Raw genomic sequence first — 27,487 nt, forward strand, 5'->3', positions numbered from 1 at the left:
TTGAATAGTACAATAACATGTTATCCCCATGGGGAGTATTTAATACTTGCTGTAAATCAAAACTGGAACAAACTGAATCTGAGACTTCTTTAACTTTCTTTTGATCTTCTAAAAAGAGTTCTTTACTTTCTTCCTTTTCTTTTAAATGTTTATCGTATGTCTCTTTTGACGTAGTGTTTTCTTGAAATTCTTTATCTTTTCGTACCTCACACAAAGAACACTTATCTTTTTTAGGTAAGTGGAACCCAAGGTTAAAATCTTTGTTAAAAACGTTCCTAAAAACTTTGAGTGAAACACAATCTTTCTTGCTTCTTCCATTTATCTCCTCATGTTTAATAAACATCCTGTATAAGAAACTAACATTTCGCAATTCTTGTGGCAAGTATTTTCTACTACTTCGATTTCGACAGTAGTGGGATGGTACAGCTGGCAATTGCTTAATAAAATCGTGTATTTTATTGATCATGTCTGAACTTGTTTTGTTAACAGGTTCGTGCTTGCCTCTCTGATCACTTTTGCATGTATTTTGTACAGCATGTTTTATTGCATATCGCATAACTGTTTGCGAAATATCTAGGGTCTGTAACAAAAACTGCTGGCACACTTCAAGTATTTTATCGTCCCAACTGATAAAGTACTTATATGAATTTTGTCGTCTGCTATACTCTGCTTCTGTTTTTCTTCGCAATATGTCTACCTTTTTGACACATGATATCAACCAATTTCTCTGTTTTTCATAATTACCAAGCCCCCAATAAAAATCGTGGATGTCATGCCGTGTAATCTCAGATATTTTAGACGAGCAGTTATGCTGACATTTTTTTTTACAGGGATTTTCTTTTACTGATCTACCTTTGCCAAAGTTGTACTCGCATTTTTTAGTTTCTCTTTTGTTAAGCTTTTTCTTTTTCCTCATTCCTGATTTTCCAACTAAAGAGACAGCTTTATCTGGGTGGCTTGTATCTGTGTCCCAATTAGATGACGAAAAGAAATCAGGGTCATTATGAAATGAAATTTCCGAACTAAATTTGTTTGCCATGCCTTTTCCAATTAATATTTTTGTTTTATTTTGCTTTCTCAATTCGTCATTTTTTTCAATTAGTTCAAATGTATCCTCATTTTCCGAAGATGTCGAGTCATAATCTACTAGTTTTGGAAAAACATTACAGATTCTTGTCTCAGGGTTTAACTTTGTACCGGTATTGTTAAAATAATTAATTAACGGCTGAAAATGTTCTTCTAAACCGCATTCCTGCTCGAATTGAACACCCACTGTCCCATTTGTACTATCACTACTTATTGGTACATTTGTTTCTTCTTGCATGGTAGTATGGTTACGATCATTTTCATAAGGACTCGAACTGTTAGAAGGCAATAAAATGGATTGATCTATTTGAATTACGTCTCCATTTACTAAATTAGTTTCTATAATAATATTTTCGGAGTTATGTAGGTTCTCACTTGAAATAATGGATATCGGCATAGACTGGATTGCTTCCTCAAAATAAACATTATTCCATTCATCATTTTGGTTAACAGCGGCCAAAATTCTTTTTGTTCTTGAACTAAGCATAGACATAATCTGAAAGTAACCAAACATTTATGTTTACAATGTTTAATAGCTTCTATGAAAATCAGTATAGAAACATGCAAGCAGTATTTCTCTAACTTTAACCGTTTTCTAGATATAAGAGTTTAGATTGATAATTTTACAATTTTTTACTTATTGTTTCATAAACAGTTTACATTTTATATTAAAATTCACAAACATTTTTAACAAAAAATTTAACAGAATTTTTTCTTAGGTTATGTCACAATAATTTGTAATAAATAAACGAAATTAAATATGAAATGGAGTTTTATATGTACATAATGTTAGTTAAGGTTTCAATATTTTTAAAATATAACTAAAAAATCACGTTTTTTGTTATAACTTACCTCAAATTAATAATTTAGTCGATTGTAGCACGAATCTGTCACTGTCGTAAGCCAAACACTGACTGCGAAAAACTGACGTAAGTAACAGAAACCGACCGGTACTTACGTTATTATGGCGGTAAACAACGTTTGCTTACATTATTATTATGGAAATAGTGCTAAAGTTGCGTTTCTTTTGCGGTTATGATTAAAACAATTCCGGACATACGTTTTTAAAATAGTTCAAAAACAAAGGTTTAAAATAATTCTAGGCTTACTACACTTTGGCAGTAGCTTCTTAACAATAATAGCGTTAGGTTAATGGAAAAACATGATTTTCGCCAAAAATGTCACTTACGTTACTTTGCCAAAAATGTATCGTTAGAATAATCAAAAGCTTCTCTAGGTCTGAAATTGTATCGTCTGATAAACATGGAAAACATGGTCAACAGGCAAAGATGATCCCTGAAATGATGGTGTCCCTAAAACATTTAAATTTTATACCCCATATAGAGAAATTATCAAAGGGCTAACACATCAAGAGATTTTATAGATGGCTGTTTATCCATTGCAAAAATACACAGACACTATAAAATGAAACAAGACGATTTAAGCCAGCCTGAAAACTATGACGTCTACGCCCACGTATTTAATACACGATTCAATAGTGATGTCTCTTTTTCCAACGAAAGACCAATGAGACTTGTGTGAATCACTTAAAAACGCGTCCAACGAAGAAAAAGGAAAATAACAATGTTAGTACAAGTCGCACCAAGAGGGTAAAGAACTAAGTAGAACTGAGAAAGCTTCAGACAAAGAAAAATCAAAAGAAAAAGGATCAAACATCAGCGTTTTACTATAAATCAAGATTACATTCCACAATGAATATAAATTCCTGTAGTTGGCTGTATACCATGTATCACAAAAATTTTTATTTAAAAAATTCCTTTATAAAAGGTATATTAATATAAAAACCCTAGCGGGCTACATCACAATGACAGGATGTTTTTGGAATAACTATTCCATCTCCACTAGCAACCCCAGTGGAGTACTACGTTCCCATGTGATCAATTTCTTTTATTACTTAATCATTATAGTTTTTAAATATTAAAAATGTAATTCCAAGTTAATCTTACTACATTTAAAGAGTTTTTACCCACATTTTTAGTGGCTTCAAATATGTAAATCCAGATAGCACTTATGATGGAATAGTTATTCCGAAAACGTTCTGTGATTGTGATGTAGCTCGATAGGGTATTTATATTAATATACCTTTTATAAAAAAATTTCTAAATAAAAATTTTTACAAAATTAAATTGTTTTATTTTACGATATCAGAAAAAAGCAATGACGAGATATTCCGGTGGTTCTGGCATGAAGGTCTGGGACAAAAAGGAGCAGTCGAAATTGGTTCATGTATCCTGACATTTCTTAAAAAAATCACTAATATACATCCTCAGTCTGACATCATTTTTTATTCCTATAACTGTCAGCAAAAAACAGATTTGTGCTTTCAATGTTTTACTACGCAATTAAGAAGGTTCAGTTAAATTCGATAACACACAAGTAGCTCATCCGAGATTATATACAAAACGAAGGTGATGTATTCCACAGTATCATCAAAAAGGCTATGAAAAGAGCTAAAAAGTCATAAAAGATATACGTTCTCGATTAAATTGTGTCGATTATTAGAAAAGTAAAGAAAAAAAAACGAATCCCTCTTATAGTACAAGAATTAAGTTACAATGACTTCATCGATCTAAAAATGCTTGCTAACAACATCGACTTCAACTGCCAGAAAAATATACGCGGTGAACAAATAAAATTGTCTGATATCAAAATGATTCAATTTAAGAAGGAAAGTAAAGGAGAGTGAAAGTGAAGTAAGAGTGAAAGAGAAGACGAGTGACAGGAGCAAGAACTATAGAAGATGTTACAAAAACTGCATACATTTCAAAAACTCCGATATCTGGAAACAAGAAAAGGGACCTAGAAAATTTATTATTAGGTAATATAATTCTTAAATATTACGAACCTTTTTTAATCGCTTGTTTTGAATTGTGAATGTTTTTGTTTTTTTTTAAAGTTGTTCAAAAAAACAAAAAATGTTATTTTTGGTAATTTTGAGTAGTGTTTGTGGTATGTTTTAAATATAATATATCATTTTAAGTAGTTTATATTATATACTGACCATAAAATTATATACCTAAATCTTTTTTTAAGTTTTTTTAATGTTACTATCGTAGACCAACTGAAACCGATTCAGAAACTATTTTAAAAATATTGGAAAAACAATGACGCAACTGGGAGGCTATTAAGTTCTGAGACCTGTGTAAACTCAAAAAGTTTATATTAGCACAAAACTAAGAGTGCCATCTAAAAGTAGACTAAGTTTACCATTAAAAAACATTATTTTAGTTTTAAAAACTTTCACTGGTTAACATTCTTGTAAAAATCTTTTTAAAAGTAAATTTTACAGCATTTTAGTAATGTGTACATGCCTCTATGTGTTTAGTAGTTGTAAATTGGTTATATTCTTTAGTGACTTTATTATATGTTACAAATGGTATCTACACAATTACCGTTATTTTCTTTGTAAATAAAGTTAGACACAGATGTTCAAAAACTTTTCTTTGGCCCTAAATCTATTAATGATTAGCAAAATCTCACTCTTTCGCCCGAACGATAAATTAATTATGCAAAAAGAACACTTTTATCCAATGTCGTTTACCTTCAAATTCTAATTGTTGGCTAGCGTGGTAATACGTAATGCTTTCCATTAATAATGGAAATATATACAACAGATGGATATCGAACGAGAAACAACTACTTGTTATCCTTAAAAATAGAATCCAGATTTCCTTAAGCATATTAATTTAGTCGTTAAAGTAAAAGTTGGTTATTTAGGAGAAGTTTAATGACCTGATCAAGGGTTACGAGGGTTGACGATTGCAAACACTGTTACATATATTATTAATTAGAATTTCTATTTAGTAAATAAGTGTTTATTATTAATTTTACACATAATGATAAATTCTTAAGGAAAAAAATTAGATCTAAATATTAAAAAGCAATAGAATTATATCGAATTATTAGTAAAAAAAGCATTCGAGAGTATGGCATATTTCTGATCTTTTTTGAAATATATGCACATCAATTAAAAACAAATACCCTTTTGATTAGGAGACAGCTAATAAAAAATAGTAATAAAAAATCAACGTTCATATGGCATTCTCATATGCTATGGCTATAAATGTTTTCTCACGCAATAATTTTAGGCCCCTAGTGCTCCATGAATGCTTCAATGAAATGCCGTCAAAAAGTCACTACATTTCCAGGAGTCAGATATTGGATCTGATTACAAACCTCTTTTGGAAGATATTAAACTAACGTTAAAATGAATCCAGCGACAAAAACCAAAAACCAATTTACTTAATGACGATAATTGACGATATAAGCATAAAACATAACATTAAAAAGAATTTAATAATAGAATAAAGAATATCAAAGAACAACTAGAAGCTAAAAATGAACTATGGAATGAATTTAACATTTTTTTTATTAAAATTGATAAAACAACGTCGACTTATAAATCGAATAAAACAGAGTATAGACCTCTGCAGAAAAGAATTAAAAGTGGGATAAAATAAGCCAAAGAAAAATGGATGAGAGAAAGGTGGTACGAAAGGTAGTATATCTGGGTACGTCTTATTTAATTTGCACAAAAAATTAAAAGAAATAAGCCACATAATTAAAAAACGAGCTTTATGTGTACTAGATGACAATAATAACAAAATTATACACCAAGTTTCTGAAGCTAATAAATGAAGATAACATAAAAGTAGTGGCAAAACTTTTTAATGTAATAGATAACACTGAAGTTATTCCCACAGTCTGGCTCAAGTCCATCTTTGTCGCAATACCTAAAAAACACAATACTAGAAAATGCTCACAATATCGATTAATTAGCGTAATGAGCCACACTATTAAGGTTTTGCTAAGAATACACCACAACAGAATTAGACACAAAATGCGAAGAAGATCTCGAAGATACCCATTTTGGTTTTAGAAATGCTATGGGAACTAGGGGGCGCGTTATACACTAAATATCCTAGTACAAAAATACCGTGATGAAAGAAAATATGTATCTGCATGCTTCGTGGACTTTGAAAAGGCATTCGATACAGTACAGCATATACAATTATTGCAGATGCTAAAAAATTTAGGAATAGATGACAAAGATATTCGTGACATGAAAAATCTGCACTTGAATTAAATTGCTATCGTAAAAATTTGAGATGACTACACTGGCGAAATCTCCATACAAGGAGGAGTCAGACAAGGTTGTATTTTTTCCCAACACTATTCAATGTTTACTCCGACCACTTATTTAAAAAGGCACTTGAGAGACAGCTATATCAAATAAAAATCCCAATAAAAATGAAACCCATTTCAGAAGTAGTATGCCATGGTCTTCAATCCATTTTAAACTCTTTTTTGATATATGACAACCTGCGCCGTCATGTTGGAAGACAAAATCTTCCGCTGATGTTAAACGGTGGTGATCGGTAAAAGAGATTCTTCTAAAATAATCAAATATTTGTCCGTGTTTACAATCTTATCGATAAAATGTAACTTTCCCACATCTTTAGATATCATGCTACCCCAGATCATGACAGATGCAGGAAATTTCACTTTTCTCTTCAGACAATCGGGATGAAGAAGTTCCTTTTTCCTGCGAATGACGCGACTCCTACTGTCTCTAACACACATTTCAAATCTGGACTCATCACTGCATTGTATTGAATCCCATTGCGACTGAGTCCAACCTTTATGCTCTTTTGACCATCTTGTTCTATTTTTCTTTTGTTGTAATGTTAAGTGGCTTTTTTCGTTAGCCTAAAATATAATGAAATTTATTAAAAACAATTAGTGCAAATTTTTTCAACTATAAAACTTAGTTCGTAAGTACCAAATCCTAATTTGTTGGCCTCTTAGTGACATGTTGATCCAGAAACCTGTCTTCCAATAACTTTTCTCCATAAAACGCTTAACTCCATATATTCTCCAGTCGTCAAAGACAAAAATTCCACTCAAACCTCTTAAAATCATATGAAGAAGATGAATTTTGCTGAAAATATCAATTTTAGGACGCTAAAAAGGATGCAAAAAAGTTTACTACTTTTACCCCCTGGCTTTCCCCTAAAACCCCCACGTAGAGGAAGGGAAACGGAAAAAAATCGATTTACCAATAATCTATACGCCATAGAAAAAAATATTTCATATAAAAAATGTTCTCTCAGAAACAACAATTGAAGTGATCGGCGATTTTAAGTGTCAGATACGCGCGCGAAATCAATGCTCAATTAAATTTGTATCAGCACGAAGATACAAATTAAATATCTTTTGATCCGAATATCCTATCGACAAACATCAAGATGCGTTTTAAACGTAAAAAGTACAGATTTCGTATACAATTTTTGTATTTAGCCGCAAATGAAATCAGTTTTTATAAAGGTGTTAAATAAATAAACATGACGTGATTTTTATCATTTTTTATTATTCTTATAAGAATAATACAGTGTATCCTTTTCATTGACCAGCCACTATAGATCTTGCATAACTAGAATCCAATCTTCAATACCTATAGCATGAAATTTTAGTTTTGAGTTTTGGCAACAATTTTGAGGCATTTGAAATATGCTTAAAAAACGCCGAATTTTAGTACGTTTTTCAAAAGTACTTAACTTATGCTATAAATTACACCCGTCTTCTTGGAAGCATTTACCGTGACGTGAGATTATTTGGTAGAACAAGTAAAACACACAAAAGGTAGAAAAGCTCCAGGACTCGATAATATACCAATTAAACTATTGAAGATAATTGATGAAGATAATATTGATGTCTTGTTAGACCTTTTTAACTCCATATACAAGACGGGACACAAACCCAAAGAATGGCTTCTCTCAACTTTTGTAACGATTCCAAAAATCACAAATGCTAAAGATTGCAATGACTATCGGACAATTGCATTAATGAGCCACACATTGAAAACCTTCCTTAAAATCATACATAACAGAATCCACATGACATTAGAACAAGAAATAAGTGATTCACGGATGGGTTTTAGAAAGGGTCTAGGAACTAGAGAAGCATTATTCGGAGTCAATGTTCTGACACAACGATGTCTGGATATAAATCAGGACATACATGCTTGCTTCATAGATTTTAAAAAAGCTTTTAATAGAGTTCAACATAAAAAGCTTTTAAGTATTCTTAGGACCAAAAACATAGATAGTAGAGATCTACAAATTATATCGAATCTGTATCAAAATCAGAAAGCAAGAATAAGAGTTGAAGGAGAACTGACAGAGGAAGTAAGTATACTTAGAGGAGTTCGATAAGGTTGCATACTTTCACCACTCTTATTCAACGTCTACAGTGAAGTGATATTTCAAGAAGCTTTATTGGATATTGTGGAAGGTATTTTGGTCAACAGAAATAGCAATAATAATATTAGATATGCGGACGATACGGTCATATTTGCAAGTGATATGGAAGATCTACAGTACATAATACAACATGTATACAATGCATGTGGAAGGTACGGACTGCAAATGAATCTCAAGAAAACGAAATCAATGATATTCTCAAAAAAAAAACACAAAATGTAGATAACCTGATCATCAATAATACAACGATCGAAAGAGTAACAACATATAAATATTTAGGAACGTGGCTAACCAAAGATGGAGATCAAACAAAAGAAATCAGATCTAGAATAGAAATGGCAAGAAACACGTTCATAAAATTAAAGAACTTACTTTGCAACCGTAACCTTAATCTAAAGATCCGCATAAGAATGCTACGTTGTTACGTTTTTTCTACTTTACTTTACGGCATGGAAGTGTGGACAATAAAACAGTCTGAAATCAAAAAATTAAACTCCTTTGAAATGTGGTGCTACAGGAGAATCCACAGAATATCGTTTACTAAAAAAGTAACTAATATAGAGGTGTTACAAAGAATGAAGAAAGAATGTGAAGTCATAAAAACTGTTAAAATTATAAAGATTCAATATCTGGGTCATATAATGAGGGGCGAGAAGTACGTATTACTTAGATTAATTATGCAAGGGAAAATACAAGGGAAAAGAAACCCAGGACGACGCAAAATATCCTGGTTAAGAAATTTGAGAGAGTGGTTCGGTTGCAGCTCATTAGAATTGTTCAGAAGCGCGGCCAATAAAATTAAAATAGCGATGATGATTTCCAACCTCCGATAGAAGGAACCTGAAGAAGAAGAAATTATTTGTAATATTAAAGTTTAAATTCTGAGTTTTTAAGTCTATTTCAAATGCCTCATATTTTATTTATAATATATTTATATATTAAATTTTATTGATCTCAAGAGAATCGTGAAAAATGGCAAAAATCGCCTAAAGTTTTTTTATTTAACACCTTTATAGAAACTTCACTCTTCACCTTTAAACGTATTTTAATTTTTGTCGATAGGATGCTCTGTTTAAAAAATATCGATTTTTTATCGTCCAGTTAATACAAATTTTATTTAACATAAATGAGTAACTGACAGTCAAAATCGCTGGTCGCTTCAAGCGTTGTTTCTAGGAAAACGGTTCATTCTACGCAAAAAGTAGTAATAAACATTTTTTTTCAAAATTATCTCAGCTTCATTTTTTATTTGAAACATTTTTTTACGGCTTACAGATTTTTTGAAAATCGATTTTTTTGCGTTTTTACCCATCTACGAGGGGTGTTTTACGGAGAAGTCCGGGGGTTAAAGTAGTAAACTTTTTTTCATCTTTTTTGGGGTCCTAAAATTGATATTCTTGGCAAAATTCAGCTTGTTCGTATGATTTTTAGGGGTCAAATCTCTGAAGACTGAACTAATAATTTGCTCGTCGATTTTTCACTATAATGCGTCTTAATGCCCTTCAATCTGCTTCAATTAATTTACTTTTATGTACATTTCTAGGGTTTGTGACGATCGATCCTGTATCTTCTGACTATATTTCTTACACTATTGCAACATATTCGCGATTTCAGAATTGTATTTTCCAGAATTAATAAATTGAAGAAATTTTCTCATCAATAACTTTACCTCGACCCGTTATACAATCTACGGCAAAAAGCTTTACAATACTACAAAATACATTTGACATTAACTGACAATATTATGGTATTGATCTCATTTTTCTATAGCTATCTCTGGATTTAACGTAATTATGAAAAAATCAACATACGTTGACATAAGTGAATGCATAGCCAGGATTTAGTGAATTTTTTTTTATTGTTAAAACTAAACAGTGAACGTCTAAATTATGGAATATTATCATTATTTCGAGAACCGTCGAGTTTTAAGGGAAATCCCGAAACAGGTCGATTTTTGTTATAAAATACCTATCTTATAACATACATGGAGTAGGGATGACGTCATCGGTGGGGGTGTAGTGACATAACCGTTAATTGTTTTAAATAGAAATTTACACATATCGTTTAAACGAGAATTTAATTCTCTATTTAACGACATTACATTACATTTTTAACTAACATATTTTTTTAAGGGTACAAAAACAATTTTTTTAATTTAAATTCAACTAAATTACAACTAATGATTTAATTCATAATGTACTTTAAAGTAACCAAATAATGCATAACAATTATTTTAAATTAAATTTTCGAAATGCCGTCCATCGGTTCCTACCATGACTTTCTGAAGTAAATACTTAAAAAAGCAAAAAAAAAGTAAAAATAATAATGAACACAAAAAGTTATCTCATAAACACTGAAACTTTTTGTAAATGTTAATTCAAGCAAGTGATCGTGGCATAGTTACTGTAATACTTATTGACGTAAATGTTTTGATTTTGTGAATTGTCATCAGTTGTTAATTGTAATCTTTACTTTTGAATAGTAAATTATGGCTCACCTAAATGAAACACGCATAGAAATATTAATTCTTAGTGGATGCGGAGATAACAAACAACACAGAACGAGGTATGCAATTTATTCAATGCAAAATATCCATAAACAGATCCATCAGCCAATCAACAGTAGGTAAAATAGTTCGAAAATTTGGAGAAACTGGGCACGTTAAATATATTCCAAATGCTGGGCATCCTAAAATTGAAGATAATGTGAAACTTGATATTGTATTAAATGTACATGACAATCCTTATAGTAGTTCAACACAAATGGGTAAATATGCTGGAGTTTCCCAACGATCGGTATTACGCATTTTAAAAAAAGAAAAATACCATCCCTACAAAATTCAACTACATCAGGAATTAAACGACGACGATCCCGATCGCCGTCTTCAATTTTCTGAAATTATGCAGGATTTATGTATCCACAATCCGCATTTCATCAATCAAATCCTTTTTTCCGATGATGCCACATTTTTTGTACATAGTACCGTTAATCAGAAGGTAAATGTCTGGACAGGGATCATTAATGACAGAATCATTGGCCCTTTTTTCTTTGAAGAAAATCTAACAGGACAACGTTATTTAACTTTTTTGAGAACTCAACTTATACCTACCTGCCCTTGCTAACATGTATCCAAATGGCAATAATCCAAATTTACCTAGTGAAAATATCTGGTTTCAACAAGATGGAGCCCCTTTGCATTACGCACCTGAAGTACGTCAATTTTTAAATCATTGCTTTCCCAGGAGGTGGATCGGAAGACGAGGTTTTATAGAGTTGCCAGCAAGGTCGCCAGATCTCTAGACTTCTTCCTGTGGGGTTACATAAAATCAAAATTTTACGTCAATAGACCCCAAAACTTACAAGACTTAAAAGATAGAATTAGGCATGAAATGAGTCTAATTACTCCAGAAGTCATCCGCAGTGTACTTGATGAATGTGTCCGTAGATTCGCATATTTTCAAGAAAACAATGGATGGGTTTCGAACATTTAATTTAAAATAATTATTATGCATAATTTGGTTATTTTAAAAAACATTATTAATTAAATCATTGGGTGTAATTTAGTTGAATTTAAATTAAAAAAAAATTGTTTTTGTACCCTTAAAAAAATATTTTAGTTAAAAATGTAATGTCGTTAAATAGAGAATTAAATTCTCGTGTAAATGAGGTGTCGCATTATACCGATTTCTATTTAAAAAATTAACAAATACGTCACGTACACGTACACCGGTGATATCATATCTACTTCATGTACGTTATAACATCGGTATTTTATAACAAAAATCGACCTGTTTCGGGATTTTACTTAAAACTCGACGGTTCTCGAAATAATGATAATATTCCATAATTTAGCCGTTTACTGAATAAAAAACCATAAAGGTAATGTTTTTAATAAATATTAATAAAAACGCCATATTTATTATTATAGGAACTTATAAAAACATGCAGAGTATAATTTGTTTCTGGTAATCGACTTAATATCAAATTTAACTTATTTTTTAGATATTATATCTAATTATTTTATTTGATTATTTTTATTACTTGGTGCTACTTATGTGTGATATTTGATTTTGCCATTTTGCCATGAATTTTACCATCTTTTATTTCTATTTGCATTCTTCCTCCTTGTTTTTAGAATATCCCGTTTCTATTTTTTGGGTTTTAAACATTTAAAAACGATGGCGCCCCTTCTTTTTTTGAAGAGTTGTTCTCTTCCTTATTTTATTTATTATTGTTGTTAAGTAGCTATTCTTTCTTTTGTTTGTCAACTCTATGAACGACGAACGACCCCGCCCACAATCTACCAGTACTATTCAATGGATCCTTCGAGCCACAGTGTACCGGTGTTCTAAGATTAATTCATCATAAGCTAGAGTACTAGGTATGGTACAAAGTCAAAGGGAAATAAGTACAATTATTGCACGTTGTAGAATCCAAAATGCGGATGAGAAATATGGATAAGTGAACTGATAGAACAAAATAAAATTGAGAATCAACTGATGGAGAAATTCTAGGTCTAACCACAATTGATGCCCAAATAAGTAAGTACAGGTGAAGAATGTTAAAGCACATTCAATAACAAACTTACCTTAACATATTTGGTATAAACATTTCAATAATATATAGAATATATACCAGAAATAAACTGCCATGCAAATAGCAAACCCATATAGTTTATTTATCAAGATCTCAATAAAATATTATAGCATGAGGTCGCACATGATTGAATCGTCATTTGTCAGTCAAATAATAACAAAAATAGCGATTTGCCAAAATAAAGTTAAACTATAAGTTGGAATGTTTGGATTGGAGAATATTTGAGTAACTGGGAGAAAACTTAGTATTAGCAATAAATATAATTGAAAAGATAGCAAAAATGTTTGTAAAATGTTAATGACAATTTCTTAATTTTTTTATCGAATGGTTACCATTTTCTCTAATATTTTTAGAAAGGATGTTTTTTAATTTTGAATGAATGAATAATTTATCTTAATGTTATCTATTTTTACCTTACAGATCTATCACCTGTTAAAATGCGACCATCCAATGGCGACACGACCACTATCGACGTCGATCACATGAACTTGACCAATACTAAAAATAAGAAAGTCGACGTTTCCGTCCAAACGTTACATATAGTACCTTATAGACTCCGGTTCGTTCCAGGAACGGATTGCGACGTAAAACTGAGTCCTTCCGAAAAGAGCTGTGCCCTTAAGTTAGCATGTTGCTGTAGATTATTTAGCCAATGGATTTTGTCGCAGATAGGATTGAGCATGATTTTAGTGATTTGGGCATTGCTTGGCGCGTATGCCTTTTTTAATACGGAAGGTAAGTGCTATCTTTTACTCTTGATAATAAAATCACGTAAATTACGTAAATTAATACGTAAATATTGTTTAATTATATTATTATTTAGCTTATGTAATAATTGTTTTAAAAATTGTGGTACATTACTTATTTGCCATCTTCACGTGATGTACCCAAAAAACTATTTATTAGGAAAACTGGTATAATATTTTTGAAATGATGAAAATAAATTTATGGTCAACGTCATTATAAGTGTCACAAAAAGAGGCCTGTTTAATTCCGGTTTCGTTGCAGCAGTTGCTATGAAGTTGATTATCAACTGGTCTATTATCGTTAAGATCTTTTTTTGTGTAGAAGATTGTTCGATACAATCTTAGACATTGTATTTTTTGTTAATCTGCTAACATGGTGCTTCAACTTTTTCTTCTTTTGGTTCGGTGGGAATCGGTGGACGTCGGTTTGGCTCTTTTTTCTTTCATACATTCTTACATACAAACATTTGGCAGTGTTTTCTTGTTTTCTTGTCTGTAACTTAGTGTACACTCAGGAGAAGCTTTTAGTGTCTCCATCTAAGTTGTTGGTAGTACTCTTTTTATTAAGGATATTATTGGTTTCGATTTCGTCTTTTTGATATATATATATATATATATATATATATATATATATATATATATATATATAGATATATATATATATATATATATATATATATATATATATATATATATATATATATATATATATATATATATATTATTATTATTAGCTCCTGCAGATCGTCGATGTTTTCAGCTAGAATCACAGTATCGTCGGCGTACCGTATATTGTTAAAGCTTTTAAACTTAAATCTTTTTGATCTTTTAAAGCTTCCCTAAATAGATTCTCAGAATACACGTTAAAGAGGGTGGGAGATAGTATACAGCCTTGTCTTACGCCTCGTTCAATACTGATTGGCTTTGACTCTCTGTTGTTGGTATTAATAATGGCTGTTTGGTTCCAGTAAAGTTTGGCAATAAGTTTAATGTCTTTCTCATCTAGTTGGATGCTCTGCAAGGCGGTAATTAGTCTGGTATGCTGAACGCGATCAAATGCCTTTTCAAAATCAATGAAGCACATATATACGGGTTTTCTTACCTCCCAACATCGTTGAAGGAGTGTTTGCATAGAAAATAGTGCTTCCCTAGTTCCAAGGCATCTCCGGAACCCGAACTGCTCTTGACTAATTATTTCTTCGCACTTGTTGTTAATTCGATTTAGAAGAATATGCAACAGTATTTTAACGGCATGGCTCATTAAACTAATGAGTCTACAGTCGCTACATTTCTTAACGTTTGGTTTCTTAGGTAGAGGAATAAAGATCGATTTTAACCAGTCCGATGGAATTTCACTGGTATCATATATTTGATTGAAAAGTACAGTGAGTTCTTTTATATTGTCATTTGAGAGTAATTTTAGCCATTCGCTGTATATTTGATCTGGTCCACTGGCTTTGTTGTTTTTGGCTTGGCTTTTTTCACTTCACCTTTTAAGATTGATGGTCCTGTATTTGCACTAAAGTTAGATAGTGATCCTCGATCATCCTTAAATAATGCTTTAATGTAGTTTTCTCATTCCTCCATTACTTCGTCTTCTAGGGATAGTGCATGACCTTCATTATTCGTTAATGTTATGGGTGTATTTCTTTTGTGTACTGTAACCTCTTTTATTTTCTTATGTGTGTAAAATTCGTCATGTTTTCGTTGCAATTCTTCTAGTTCCTTACATTTTGCTTGCATTCATAACTCTTTGGCTTCCCTGATTTTTCTTCGAATCAGATTATGCTTTCGTTTATACTCTGAGTTATTTCTATTTTTAACCTGTCTTCTTTCGTCCATCATTTCGATTATTTCATCTGTCATCCATGCTTGCTTTTTATAATGGGTGACAGTTCCACTTTGAGTTGCTGTATCGATGATACCATTCTTTATGTTATCCCATCTTTCTTCGACTGTTGGTACATTGTATACTTGTATGATGTTGTCTTGAATTTTTTCGTTCATTGTCTGTTCAAAGTGATATTTAAATTCTTCTTCTTTTAGATTTTGTCTATCGTATTTCTTTGTAATGGAAGGCTTTTGATTGTCTTTAATTTTAGGTTGATTCTAGATGCCAGTAAATTGTGATCGGTGGCTGCGTCGGCACTTGGATATGTCTTAGTACATTTACATGAGTTTCGAAATCTATTGTTAATCATGATATAATCTATTTGGTTACGCATTACACTACCATGGCCATCTCTCGGTGATATCCATGTATAGAGACGTCTTTTTGGTTGTTTAAAACATGTGTTGGTGATAACAAAGATTTCCTCTTGGCAGAACTCTACCAATCTATCACCTCTTTCGTTTCTTTCCCCAAGACCGAATCCTCCAGTAACACCGGGAATTATGTCTTCTCCTACTTTAGCGTTGAAGTCTCCCATTATTACACAAATTTCGTGTTTTTTGTGTTATTTAGTGCTTGCTTTAATACATGGTAAAATTCATTAATTTCGTTGTCTGTACTCTTACTTGTAGGGGCGCATACTTGTATTAAGTTTATATTAATCTTACTTTTAATAGTTATCATCATTATTCGCTCTGAAAGAGGAACAAATTTGTCAACCAGATTTTCAAGTCGTTCCTCGAGAATTATAGCAACACCATTTTCATGAACGTCATCCGTTTTTCCGGAGTAATAAGTAATATAACCTCCACTTTTTACAGTTCCCGATCCGGTCCATCTAGCTTCGCTAATTCCAAGGACTTGCAGGCCCAGACGTTTCATTTCGAGTTGTACATTTTTTGGCTTTCCTGATTGATATAAAGTTCTAACATTCCACGTAGCAATATGTTTTATTAATGATCTATTTTTATTTTTATTTTTCCCTCTGGAGATTCTTAGCACCCCTGTCCCATTAAAGGGACGCCGGAGACTCGGGGCCGTAGTATGATTTGTATTTGTCATGGAGCTTTTCTTGAGAGATTTAGTGCAGTAGTTTCCCATTCCGTTCTGCACCGCAGTATCACAGCCAGTTAAATCATTATGGGATTGCCGCCTGTGGGTGTCTGTCGTCAAACCTGCTAGATGTCGTTCTAACAGCCTTGATTCAGTAATGGCATCACTGCTGTCTAATGCCATGTCCTCAGTTGATCCGCGGGTACTGATTTGGCTAAGCCTTATTCGTACCTGCCCTGTATATCTGCAGGAACATTCCCTATCAGTCATTGGGACGCGCCGTGTCGGGGTTGAGGACATCCCCCGCCCAGTCTGTCATACGCAAAGTATTGAGAGGCTCCTACTCAATTCGAAGTCCCTCCTCTACGCAAGCTGAGACCGGCACTGTATATATATATATATATATATATATATATATATATATATATATATATATATATATATATATATATTATATCACATATATTATATATATATATATCATATATATATATATATATATATATAAATATATATATATATATATATATATATATATATATATATATATAACTGTTTTGGATGGGTTGGAGTCAATAATAGGGCTATTGGTTAACTATTTTTTTATTCTCGAGCTTTCAATTGTGTTTACAATTATTATCAAGAGCTAAAAAAGACAAAATACTTACAAGGTTGAACTAAAAAGAAAAAACAATTTTTGTTAACTTACCAAATAAAAATTAGTTTGGTAAGTAAAAATCACTGCTTACATGTTCAAAATATTTAATAAAAATGTTTTTATCTAATAAATGTTTCTCTGAAAAATTTTTTATAATTTTGAAAACATTTTTTTAATATAAGAATAATTGAATTTATAAATAAGTTCAAATAGCAATCAATTACAAATAGCCTCAATGTCATAAATGCCAACATAAAATTTTTATTTTTGACAATTATATTGCCAAAAGTAAAACTTCGTTTAAACATTCTTTTTTGTTTAGTAACAAAAAGAAGAAGATTTATTCACCCTTGATAGATGTCTGAAAGAATGTGACAGATATATGGAGAATTAAATATGACATTTTACAAGTTTTATATATAAATCATAAAGAAAGAATATAATTATAAATTTTGCTTAAATTTTGAATTTCAGATCTTTTGTTTAAACTCTTATCATTTTTGCTAATACAAACCATTTCCAAAAAAGTCCTTTTAAATTTATTACTTTCACTACATAAAATTTTAATGTTATCAAAATCCATAATATGGTCTTTATCGATTACATGTTCTGCCAAAGCACAAGATGGTTTTTTAATTCTGCAATCACTTTTGTGAGAAATAATGCGATTTGAAAGATTTCTTCCGGTCTCACCAACATATTCAGCCTCACACTAAGTACAACTAATGCTGTATACTAAATTCGTTTTTTCAAATTTGTCTATAGGATATTTAGTTTTAGAATATAAAGATGAAATAGTTTTGATGTTCTTTGTTGCTATTTTTATATTGTCAATAACCTTTAGTGTTTGTATTAATTTAGGTGTTAATGATGGTATAAAAGGTAGTGAATGATAATAGATGTTCTGATTGTTAGATACAATGTTTTAAGATTGAGCAAAAAATGGTGTTAAATTATTTATATTACCAATATTAGAAAAAAGCATCCTATGTAGCATATCTGGAGGATAAGAGTTTTCAATTAGAATATTTTTTAATAACTGAAGATCTTCCTGTAGATAATCTGGATGAGAAAGTTTTAAAACACGTTCTTTTAATCCTGTTATAAGGTTCATTTTCATCTTATTTGGATGGTGAGAGTAATAGCTTATAAATCTATTACTACATATGGGTTTTCTGAACCATCTGGTTTTCAACATATTGTCTGTATTTCTTACAATTCTCATGTCAAGGAATGGTAGAGAATTATCTACCTCTTCCTCAACTGTGAATTGTATATGTTGATTATGACTGTTGAAAATGTTGACTGTTTCATGAATTTTGTGTTTAGGAAGTGCCAAAACTAAATCATCTACATATCTCTTAATAAAAGGAATGAAAAAAGTGCAATTACTGATACAATCACTGATAACATCATCCATGACATAGCTACTTAGAATGGGTGAAAAACTAGATCCCATAGGACTACCAAAAATTTGTTTATAAAATACACCATTAAATATAAAAATATTAGAATCAAAAACAAAGTTGATAAGTGTTTTGAAATGTAATAAGTCAATATTAGTGTGTTGTGAAATCTCATTCCAATGTTTTTCAACACTACTTATGATTAAATCTAAAGGCAAATTAGTAAAAAGAGATGTTACATCAAAACTAACTAAAACATAATTTTGTGGTAATTGAAAATTATTAATGAAAGAACTAAAATCAAATGAATCTTTAATGTAAAAATTGTTGTTTAAATTATAAGCATTAGTTAAGATGTCAGTGAGGAGCTGTGCTATTGGTCCATTAGGAGGGCATAAAGATGAAACAATTGGTCTCATAGATAAAGTTGGTTTATGTATTTTTGGCAGAGCATAGAACCGTGGAGCAATAGAATTATAAATTTTGAGCTCTTTTGCTTTTTTATTATCAATAAATTTCTTTATGTTTAATTTAGATACTAGACAATTTGCTTTTTGTTGCAAAGTACAAACAGAACTCCTTCCAAGTGTAGTGTAATACTTAGTATCATTTAAGAGTTCTCCAGTTTTTTGTAGATAATCCTCTTTGTACATTACAACAGTTACGTTACCTTTATCGCTTTTAACAATATAAATTTCAGGATGGTTTTTAAGAAAAAGTTTAGTTTGCATATAGTATTTATTTAAAAAATGATCTTTGACTTCTTTATGGAAAAAGATTTGGAAGGACATAAAGAAAATTTAGGTTCTAATGCTAAAAATTTTTTAATTTCAAAAGGAAAATGAATAGATGTTAGATTTTTAAACCATTTTTCTTGAAATTTTATCTTATCAAAAGCTTCTATTTTTAATTTATTGAACTTATTAATTTGTATTTTTTTGATTTTATGAAATTCTGTGTTGTATTTAATTCTTTGTCTACGATTAAATTCATTAAATGTGTGGAAATTTAAGATATTGTAGGCCTTGGTACGTAACTCATGTAATTTTCTTTCAAAAAAGTTTCTATCAGCAAAAGCGATTTTAATTTCTAAATTAATAATATTTCTTCCAAACCTGTCACATAATTTCCAAGCATCAAACGTTATTACAAACTTTTTGCATAAAGAAGTCAAAGATCATTTTTTAAATAAATACTATATGCAAACTAAACTTTTTCTTAAAAACCATCCTGAAATTTATATTGTTAAAAGCGATAAAGGTAACGTAACTGTTGTAATGTACAAAGAGGATTATCTACAAAAAACTGGAGAACTCTTAAATGATACTAAGTATTACACTACACTTGGAAGGAGTCCTGTTTGTACTTTGCAACAAAAAGCAAATTGTCTAGTATCTAAATTAAACATAAAGAAATTTATTGATAATAAAAAAGCAAAAGAGCTCAAAATTTATAATTCTATTGCTCCACGGTTCTATGCTCTGCCAAAAATACATAAACCAACTTTATCTATGAGACCAATTGTTTCATCTTTATGCCCTCCTAATGGACCAATAGCACAGCTCCTCACTGACATCTTAACTAATGCTTATAATTTAAACAACAATTTTTACATTAAAGATTCATTTGATTTTAGTTCTTTCATTAATAATTTCCAATTACCACAAAATTATGTTTTAGTTAGTTTTGATGTAACATCTCTTTTTACTAATTTGCCTTTAGATTTAATCATAAGTAGTGTTGAAAAACATTGGAATGAGATTTCACAACACACTAATATTGACTTATTACATTTCAAAACACTTATCAACTTTGTTTTTGATTCTAATATTTTTATATTTAATGGTGTATTTTATAAACAAATTTTTGGTAGTCCTATGGGATCTAGTTTTTCACCCATTCTAAGTAGCTATGTCATGGATGATGTTATCAGTGATTGTATCAGTAATTGCACTTTTTTCATTCCTTTTATTAAGAGATATGTAGATGATTTAGTTTTGGCACTTCCTAAACACAAAATTCATGAAACAGTCAACATTTTCAACAGTCATAATCAACATATACAATTCACAGTTGAGGAAGAGGTAGATAATTCTCTACCATTCCTTGACATGAGAATTGTAAGAAATACAGACAATATGTTGAAAACCAGATGGTTCAGAAAACCCATATGTAGTAATAGATTTATAAGCTATTACTCTCACCATCCAAATAAGATGAAAATGAACCTTATAACAGGATTAAAAGAACGTGTTTTAAAACTTTCTCATCCAGATTATCTACAGGAAGATCTTCAGTTATTAAAAAATATTCTAATTGAAAACTCTTATCCTCCAGATATGCTACATAGGATGCTTTTTTCTAATATTGGTAATATAAATAATTTAACACCATTTTTTGCTCAATCTCAAAACATTGTATCTAACAATCAGAACATCTATTATCATTCACTACCTTTTATACCATCATTAACACCTAAATTAATACAAACACTAAAGGTTATTGACAATATAAAAATAGCAACAAAGAACATCAAAACTATTTCATCTTTATATTCTAAAACTAAATATCCTATAGACAAATTTGAAAAAACGAATTTAGTATACAGCATTAGTTGTACTCAGTGTGAGGCTGAATATGTTGGTGAGACCGGAAGAAATCTTTCAAATCGCATTATTTCTCACAAAAGTGATTGCAGAATTAAAAAACCATCTTGTGCTTTGGCAGAACATGTAATCGATAAAGACCATATTATGGATTTTGATAACATTAAAATTTTATGTAGTGAAAGTAATAAATTTAAAAGGACTTTTTTGGAAATGGTTTGTATTAGCAAAAATGATAAGAGTTTAAACAAAAGATCTGAAATTCAAAATTTAAGCAAAATTTATAATTATATTCTTTCTTTATGATTTATATATAAAACTTGTAAAATGTCATATTTAATTCTCCATATATCTGTCACATTCTTTCAGACATCTATCAAGGGTGAATAAATCTTCTTCTTTTTGTTACTAAACAAAAAAGAATGTTTAAACGAAGTTTTACTTTTGGCAATATAATTGTCAAAAATAAAAATTTTATGTTGGCATTTATGACATTGAGGCTATTTGTAATTGATTGCTATTTGAACTTATTTATAAATTCAATTATTCTTATATTAAAAAAATGTTTTCAAAATTATAAAAAATTTTTCAGAGAAACATTTATTAGATAAAAACATTTTTATTAAATATTTTGAACATGTAAGCAGTGATTTTTACTTACCAAACTAATTTTTATTTGGTAAGTTAACAAAAATTGTTTTTTCTTTTTAGTTCAACCTTGTAAGTATTTTGTCTTTTTTAGCTCTTGATAATAATTGTAAACACAATTGAAAGCTCGAGAATAAAAAAATAGTTAACCAATAGCCCTATTATTGACTCCAACCCATCCAAAACAGTTATATATTTGTTCCAAACGAGTCACAAGTACTTCTTATTTTTTTTTTTTTATATATATATATATATATATATATATATATATTCAAGGATTCACTGCACTGCCTTCCCTCACTCAACCGGTTCCATCTTTCTCTGTTGTCCCATTCTCCATCGTTTAGACCTCTCTTACTCATGACGTCGTTTACTTCGTTCCTCCAGGATTTTCGGGGTCGACATCTCTTCCTCCTTCCTATGGGGCTCCATTCGGTTATTCTCTTTATCCATCTGCTGTCGCTAGTTCTTTTTACATGTCCATACCACTTTAGTTTTTTTGTTCTATATATACATATACTATATATTAGTATGTCTGTTTCTATTGATGTTCCTTGCTTTATTTCGTCATTACTTCTGCTATCCATTCTTGTTACTCTGCAGCATCTTCGCAGGCATTCCATGTCTGTTGCTACTATCTTACTGCTGTTTTTCTTGTTTATGATCCAATTTTCAGCCCCATATATCATAATACGTCGCACTAATGTTTTATAAATCTGTGTTTTTGTCTTCATATTTAGGTGTCTATCCCATTATACTGAGTTAAGTTGTCTGATTGCTGTTCTCGTTTGTCCTAATCTTTGTGTAATTTCTTCCTCTGTTGTTGCCTTTTTCGTGATTATAAACCCCAAGTATTTGAATTTATTCTTTCCTTTATTGTTACGTTGTCATCAATCTGTAAATCTTCTATGTCTTCTTCGCTTGTAGATAGGTACTCTGTTTTCGCGAAGTTAATATCTAGGCCAGCCTTGGTATATTCTTCTTGTAGTTTCTTCATCATGTAGCTGAGGTCGTCTTGGTCTTGTGCAATCACTACTTGATCGTCTGCAAAGCTTAACGTATATAGGTATTCGTTCCGTACCGGTACTCCCCTGCCTTCGCATTTTCTTTTCCATGTAGTCAAGGCTTTCTCTAAGTATATTTTGATTAGGGTTGGAGATGTGGAACAATCCTGCAGGAGCCCTCTTTTGTTGTGGTAAAGTCTCCTATGATTCTTGTTCCCATTTTAATGGACACTTTATTTTTTTTATACAGAGCTTTTGTAGCTTCTATGAGTTCCGTCTGTATTTCTAATTTCTACATTGCCTCCCATAGTTCTCACCTTGGTACAGAGTCATACGCCTTTCTCAGGTCCACAAATTTTAAATGTATATCTCTATTTTTTGCTTTTTTCTTTTTCAACAGTTATTCCAGTGTGTATATGTGATCTATGTATAATCTTTCAGTCGTAAAGCCTGCCTGGTCCTCCCCGATTTCGCTTTATATCGCTTGCTCTATCTTTTTTCGCAGTATCTTCCCATATAATCTTCCTATTGATGACATAACGCTTACTTCTCTGTAGTTTTCGCATCGTTTTCTATCTTCTTTCTTAAATATAGATGTCATATTCGCTCCGTCCATTTCTTTGGGTGCTGTTCTCCATTTATGGCTTTCTGAAATATCTATTGTATCATCCAGTGTAATGTTTTTGATTCGTATTTTATAAGCTCAGGTAAGATACCTCCAGGTCCCGCTGCTTTCTTGTTTTTGATTGCTTTTATCGCCGCTCTCATTTCCCTATCTATTATTTCTATTTCTTGTTTTGGGGATCTGCTTCGTCTTCGCCTGTTTTCTTTTCCAATGAATTGTGGTCTTTGTTCTGTTAACAGTTCGTTGTAATAGTCTTTCCATTCTTTTTCCTGTATATTTCCCAATTTAATTTTTTCTTTTGAGTTTTGTTTCAATCCTCTCAGTGCTTTCCATGACTCCGAAGTTCTTGTACCTCCTATGCATGTTTCAATATTTAAGCAGGTTGTTTCTTATTCTTCATTCTTTTGTTGTGTTGTTTGTTTTGTCTCTTCTCTATTTTTTCTCTATATTCTTTATAAACTTTATCGTTATTTGTAGTCAGCCAGTTTCTGTAAAGTTGCTTTTTTTCTTCAATTATTTTTTTTTGTTGGTTCATTTATTTCATAATAGTGCTGTTTATTTGTTATATGTTCTTTTTCTTTAAGGGCTTCGAATGCTGCTTGTTTTATACTCGCCTTTATATGCTCGTATATTTCTTCTATGTTGCCGTATCTAACCTGAATAACCTGAACTCAACTTGTTTATATTTTACCTATAAAGTATTTTATATTTTACCCATAGTTTAATTTTACCTGTAAGTTATAGGATATTTGTCATAAGTTTTTTAGGATTTCTTGGCTGAGACGGTAATCTCTTTGTCACTGCTAACAAAATGCCCTGTATTGTCTTTTGACTTATGTTATCGGCAATAATTTCTAGAAACTCATCTTGTATTTTATGTGGGAAATACAAGAGCTGCCCTTTCTTATGTCATTTACTACTTTGTTGAAGATGGACATTGTAATGCGGTATAAATTCTATTGTGTACAAGAACTTTTCATTGAATGGATCACTGAAACTACAGTCTTCTTTAGTTTCTTGAAATAGACTATCTAGTTTTGTAAGAAATAGAATAACATACTTAATGGATCTACTTTTGGAGTTCTGTATCAATACTTTCCTTTCCTTCACAAGATTATAAAGTTTTTCACGAATAAAGGCAAAGTTTGCAGTTATATGAATTTTAATGTTCAGGCAACTTTCCTTGAGTTTTTTGCAATTATAAGTCATTTTTTTTCTTTAACTAATTGATTTGATACTAGGTCTGAAAATAGTCTATATGGAACATAATATACAGCTTTATTATCATCACTATAGTTTAGCCATAGCCTATTTACATTTTCTTTATTTTTGAAAACTTTATAAAACCAATCTTTGGTTAAATTATGTCATTATCTGCTGTTATTACTTAAATTTAACTTAATAAGATGTTCGGGTCTGATTTTTGTTATGTACTTTTTGAAACATTTTGTTAGCCTTTTTAAATGTAAAAATATTTGTGGGCATAAACCAGAATCCCTAAATTATAAGAGGAACTTAAACGCTTCTTAAAGACCAGTTATAGGGTCTGGCCGAGATAATATAATTCATCTTCATTTGCTCCATCAGTAGGGGGCAGTTAATTGCAAATTTCGACATGTTGATTATTTAGTGCCTTGTTCTTTACCATTAGTGTCATCTAAAATATTAAACGCCCTGATAAAGCTTAATTACAGCACATCGCTTTTTTTGTATTTGCCAAGTATCCCATACTCGGCACCTCTAAGTCCTTTTCTGCTATCCAGCTCAAGGTGTACTAAACAATTATTTTTTCCAAATACTCATAAAGGTACGTTAGTAATAATAGCTCAAGCAAACAATAGAAATGAATCCAGTTTGATAAATTTTGCTGGCTGATGCGATGTGAAAGCATCAAATCGTCAAACTACTTGTCATGTAGAAGCCCCAGATAAAGACACCTGCATGATATTCTACCATGATATCGGCATAACAATCAATAAATGTCAGTTTCCCATGGCAAACTTAGAGAAAATCGAGATATACCTATTAGAACTTTGTCATAACCTTATACCAGCATCGGTTATTACGTCATAATTCTCAAATCAAAATATTTCGAAAACAGTACACAGTATCGAGTTTTACGAAGAGTGTTGCTACGTCGCTGATAGCAAACAAGTTCTAATTTCATAAGATCTACCAAAGTAACTTTCTCCGAGCAAATTCCTAAGAAATCGCTAGTATAAAGCATTCAAAATCTGTTTTTAACCATTGAAAACTGGTACCTAGAAAATCCTCGGTTAGCAATCATTCAAAAGGAGGTTTTAGCTTCTTCTTCTTCTTCTTCTTAGTCGTTGACCTGATGCAGGTATCGTGATATCATGAAGCTATTAGCTAAATTTCCCAATTTTCCTCCACGTTTTTCTATTTTCTGCCATTCTAGCACATTCTGACAACGGAGCGCCAATGGTAGTAACAATATGGTCCGTGTATCGTGTGGGAGATCTACCTCTATTTCTTTTGCCTTCTACTTTTCCCTGAATGGTAAGTTTTTCAAGACCATTTCTTCGAAGCACATATCCAAAATAGCTTATTATTTGTTCTGATATTTGTGTTCTTAGTCTTTTCTTTATGTTTAGCTAGTCCAGTATGGATTCATTTGTTCTTTGGGCCAGCCATGGTATTCTCAGCATTCGTCTTCAGCAGTTCATCTCAAATACATCTATGTTCTTTTTGTCTTTCTCAGTAAGGGTCCAGCATTCCGATGCATAAGTAAAAACTGGAAAAACTAGACTTCTTACTAGTCTCATTTTTGTATCGGTAGTTATTTCATGGGGTTCCAAATTTTTGTTAATTTTCCCATAGCACTTTTTGCGATTGCTGACCGCCGCTTTATTTCTTCAGTACAGCCTCCTTTGTTGGTTATTAATGAGCCCAGATACACAAATTTATCTACAACAGCGATATTGTTTATCATGACCAGATGATTTTGATTGTTGTTAGCTCTGTCAATTATCATGATTCTCGTTTTATCTCTGTTTATTTTAAGGCCCATCGTTAAGCTTACGTCTTCTATCCGTTGTAGCAGGTGAATCAATTCAGCTTCAGAACTAGCGAGGATAGTAGTCAGATGCAGATGATACCATCTGCATATCTCAAGTTGCAAATCTTCTTCCCGCCAATGGTGATGCCACCGTTCCAGTCCTCAGTAGCTTTCCGCATTATCCATTCACCATAGATGTTAAATAGAATTGGGCTTAGTATGCAGCCTTGTCTCACGCCCTTTGTGACCCTGAAACTATCGGTTAGTTCCCCATTTATTCTAACTCTGGCATAATTGTTATTGTACAGGCTCTTAATTAGCAGTATCAGATGATTGGGGACTCCCATTTCAGACAAAACCTGCCACATTTTACACCAGTTGACCAAATCGAAAGCTTTACTATAATCTATGAAGCACAAATATGTTGTGATGTTGAATTCTCTGGATTTTTCTACAATCTGCCGAACGTTTAAAATTTGTTCTCTAGTACCACGTCTGGGGACGAAACCTGCTTGTTCCTCCGCAATGTTAGGTAGTAAAAAGGGCTTTATCCTCTCGAGAATTATGTGTAAGAGTATCATACTGCAATGCGCAATTAGAGCAATTGTGCGATAGTTGCTACATAAATCTTTCGCTCCCTTTTTATGTATGGGAATATATAGTGATTGTGTCCATTCCTCAGGCCATTTACCTGTCTCTCACACTCTTTGACAAATTTGATGTATTATATCCACTCCAACGTCATCTAGGGCCCAAATCATTTCAATAGGTATGTTATCTGGACCGGCAGCTTTCTGACTTTTTTGCCTCATAATTGCTGCTTCAACTTCACTTTTGAGTACGTCAGGTTCCGTCACAAAACTGGC

General features: G+C 31.3%; 1 protein-coding gene across 2 annotated transcripts in view; it reads left to right on the top strand.

The window, feature by feature from the left end:
* LOC140439824 (uncharacterized) overlaps positions 1 to 27,487 on the top strand; it is a 256,661-nt gene that overhangs the window by 110,932 nt on the left and 118,242 nt on the right. For both annotated transcript variants that reach the window (XM_072529976.1, XM_072529977.1), the window contains exon 5: positions 13,386 to 13,700. In XM_072529976.1, the coding sequence (XP_072386077.1) occupies positions 13,386 to 13,700 (315 nt within the window). The remainder of the gene's footprint in view (positions 1 to 13,385; positions 13,701 to 27,487) is intronic.

The sequence above is a fragment of the Diabrotica undecimpunctata genome, chromosome 4 (assembly GCF_040954645.1).
Source record: "Diabrotica undecimpunctata isolate CICGRU chromosome 4, icDiaUnde3, whole genome shotgun sequence".
NCBI lineage: Eukaryota > Metazoa > Arthropoda > Insecta > Coleoptera > Chrysomelidae > Diabrotica > Diabrotica undecimpunctata.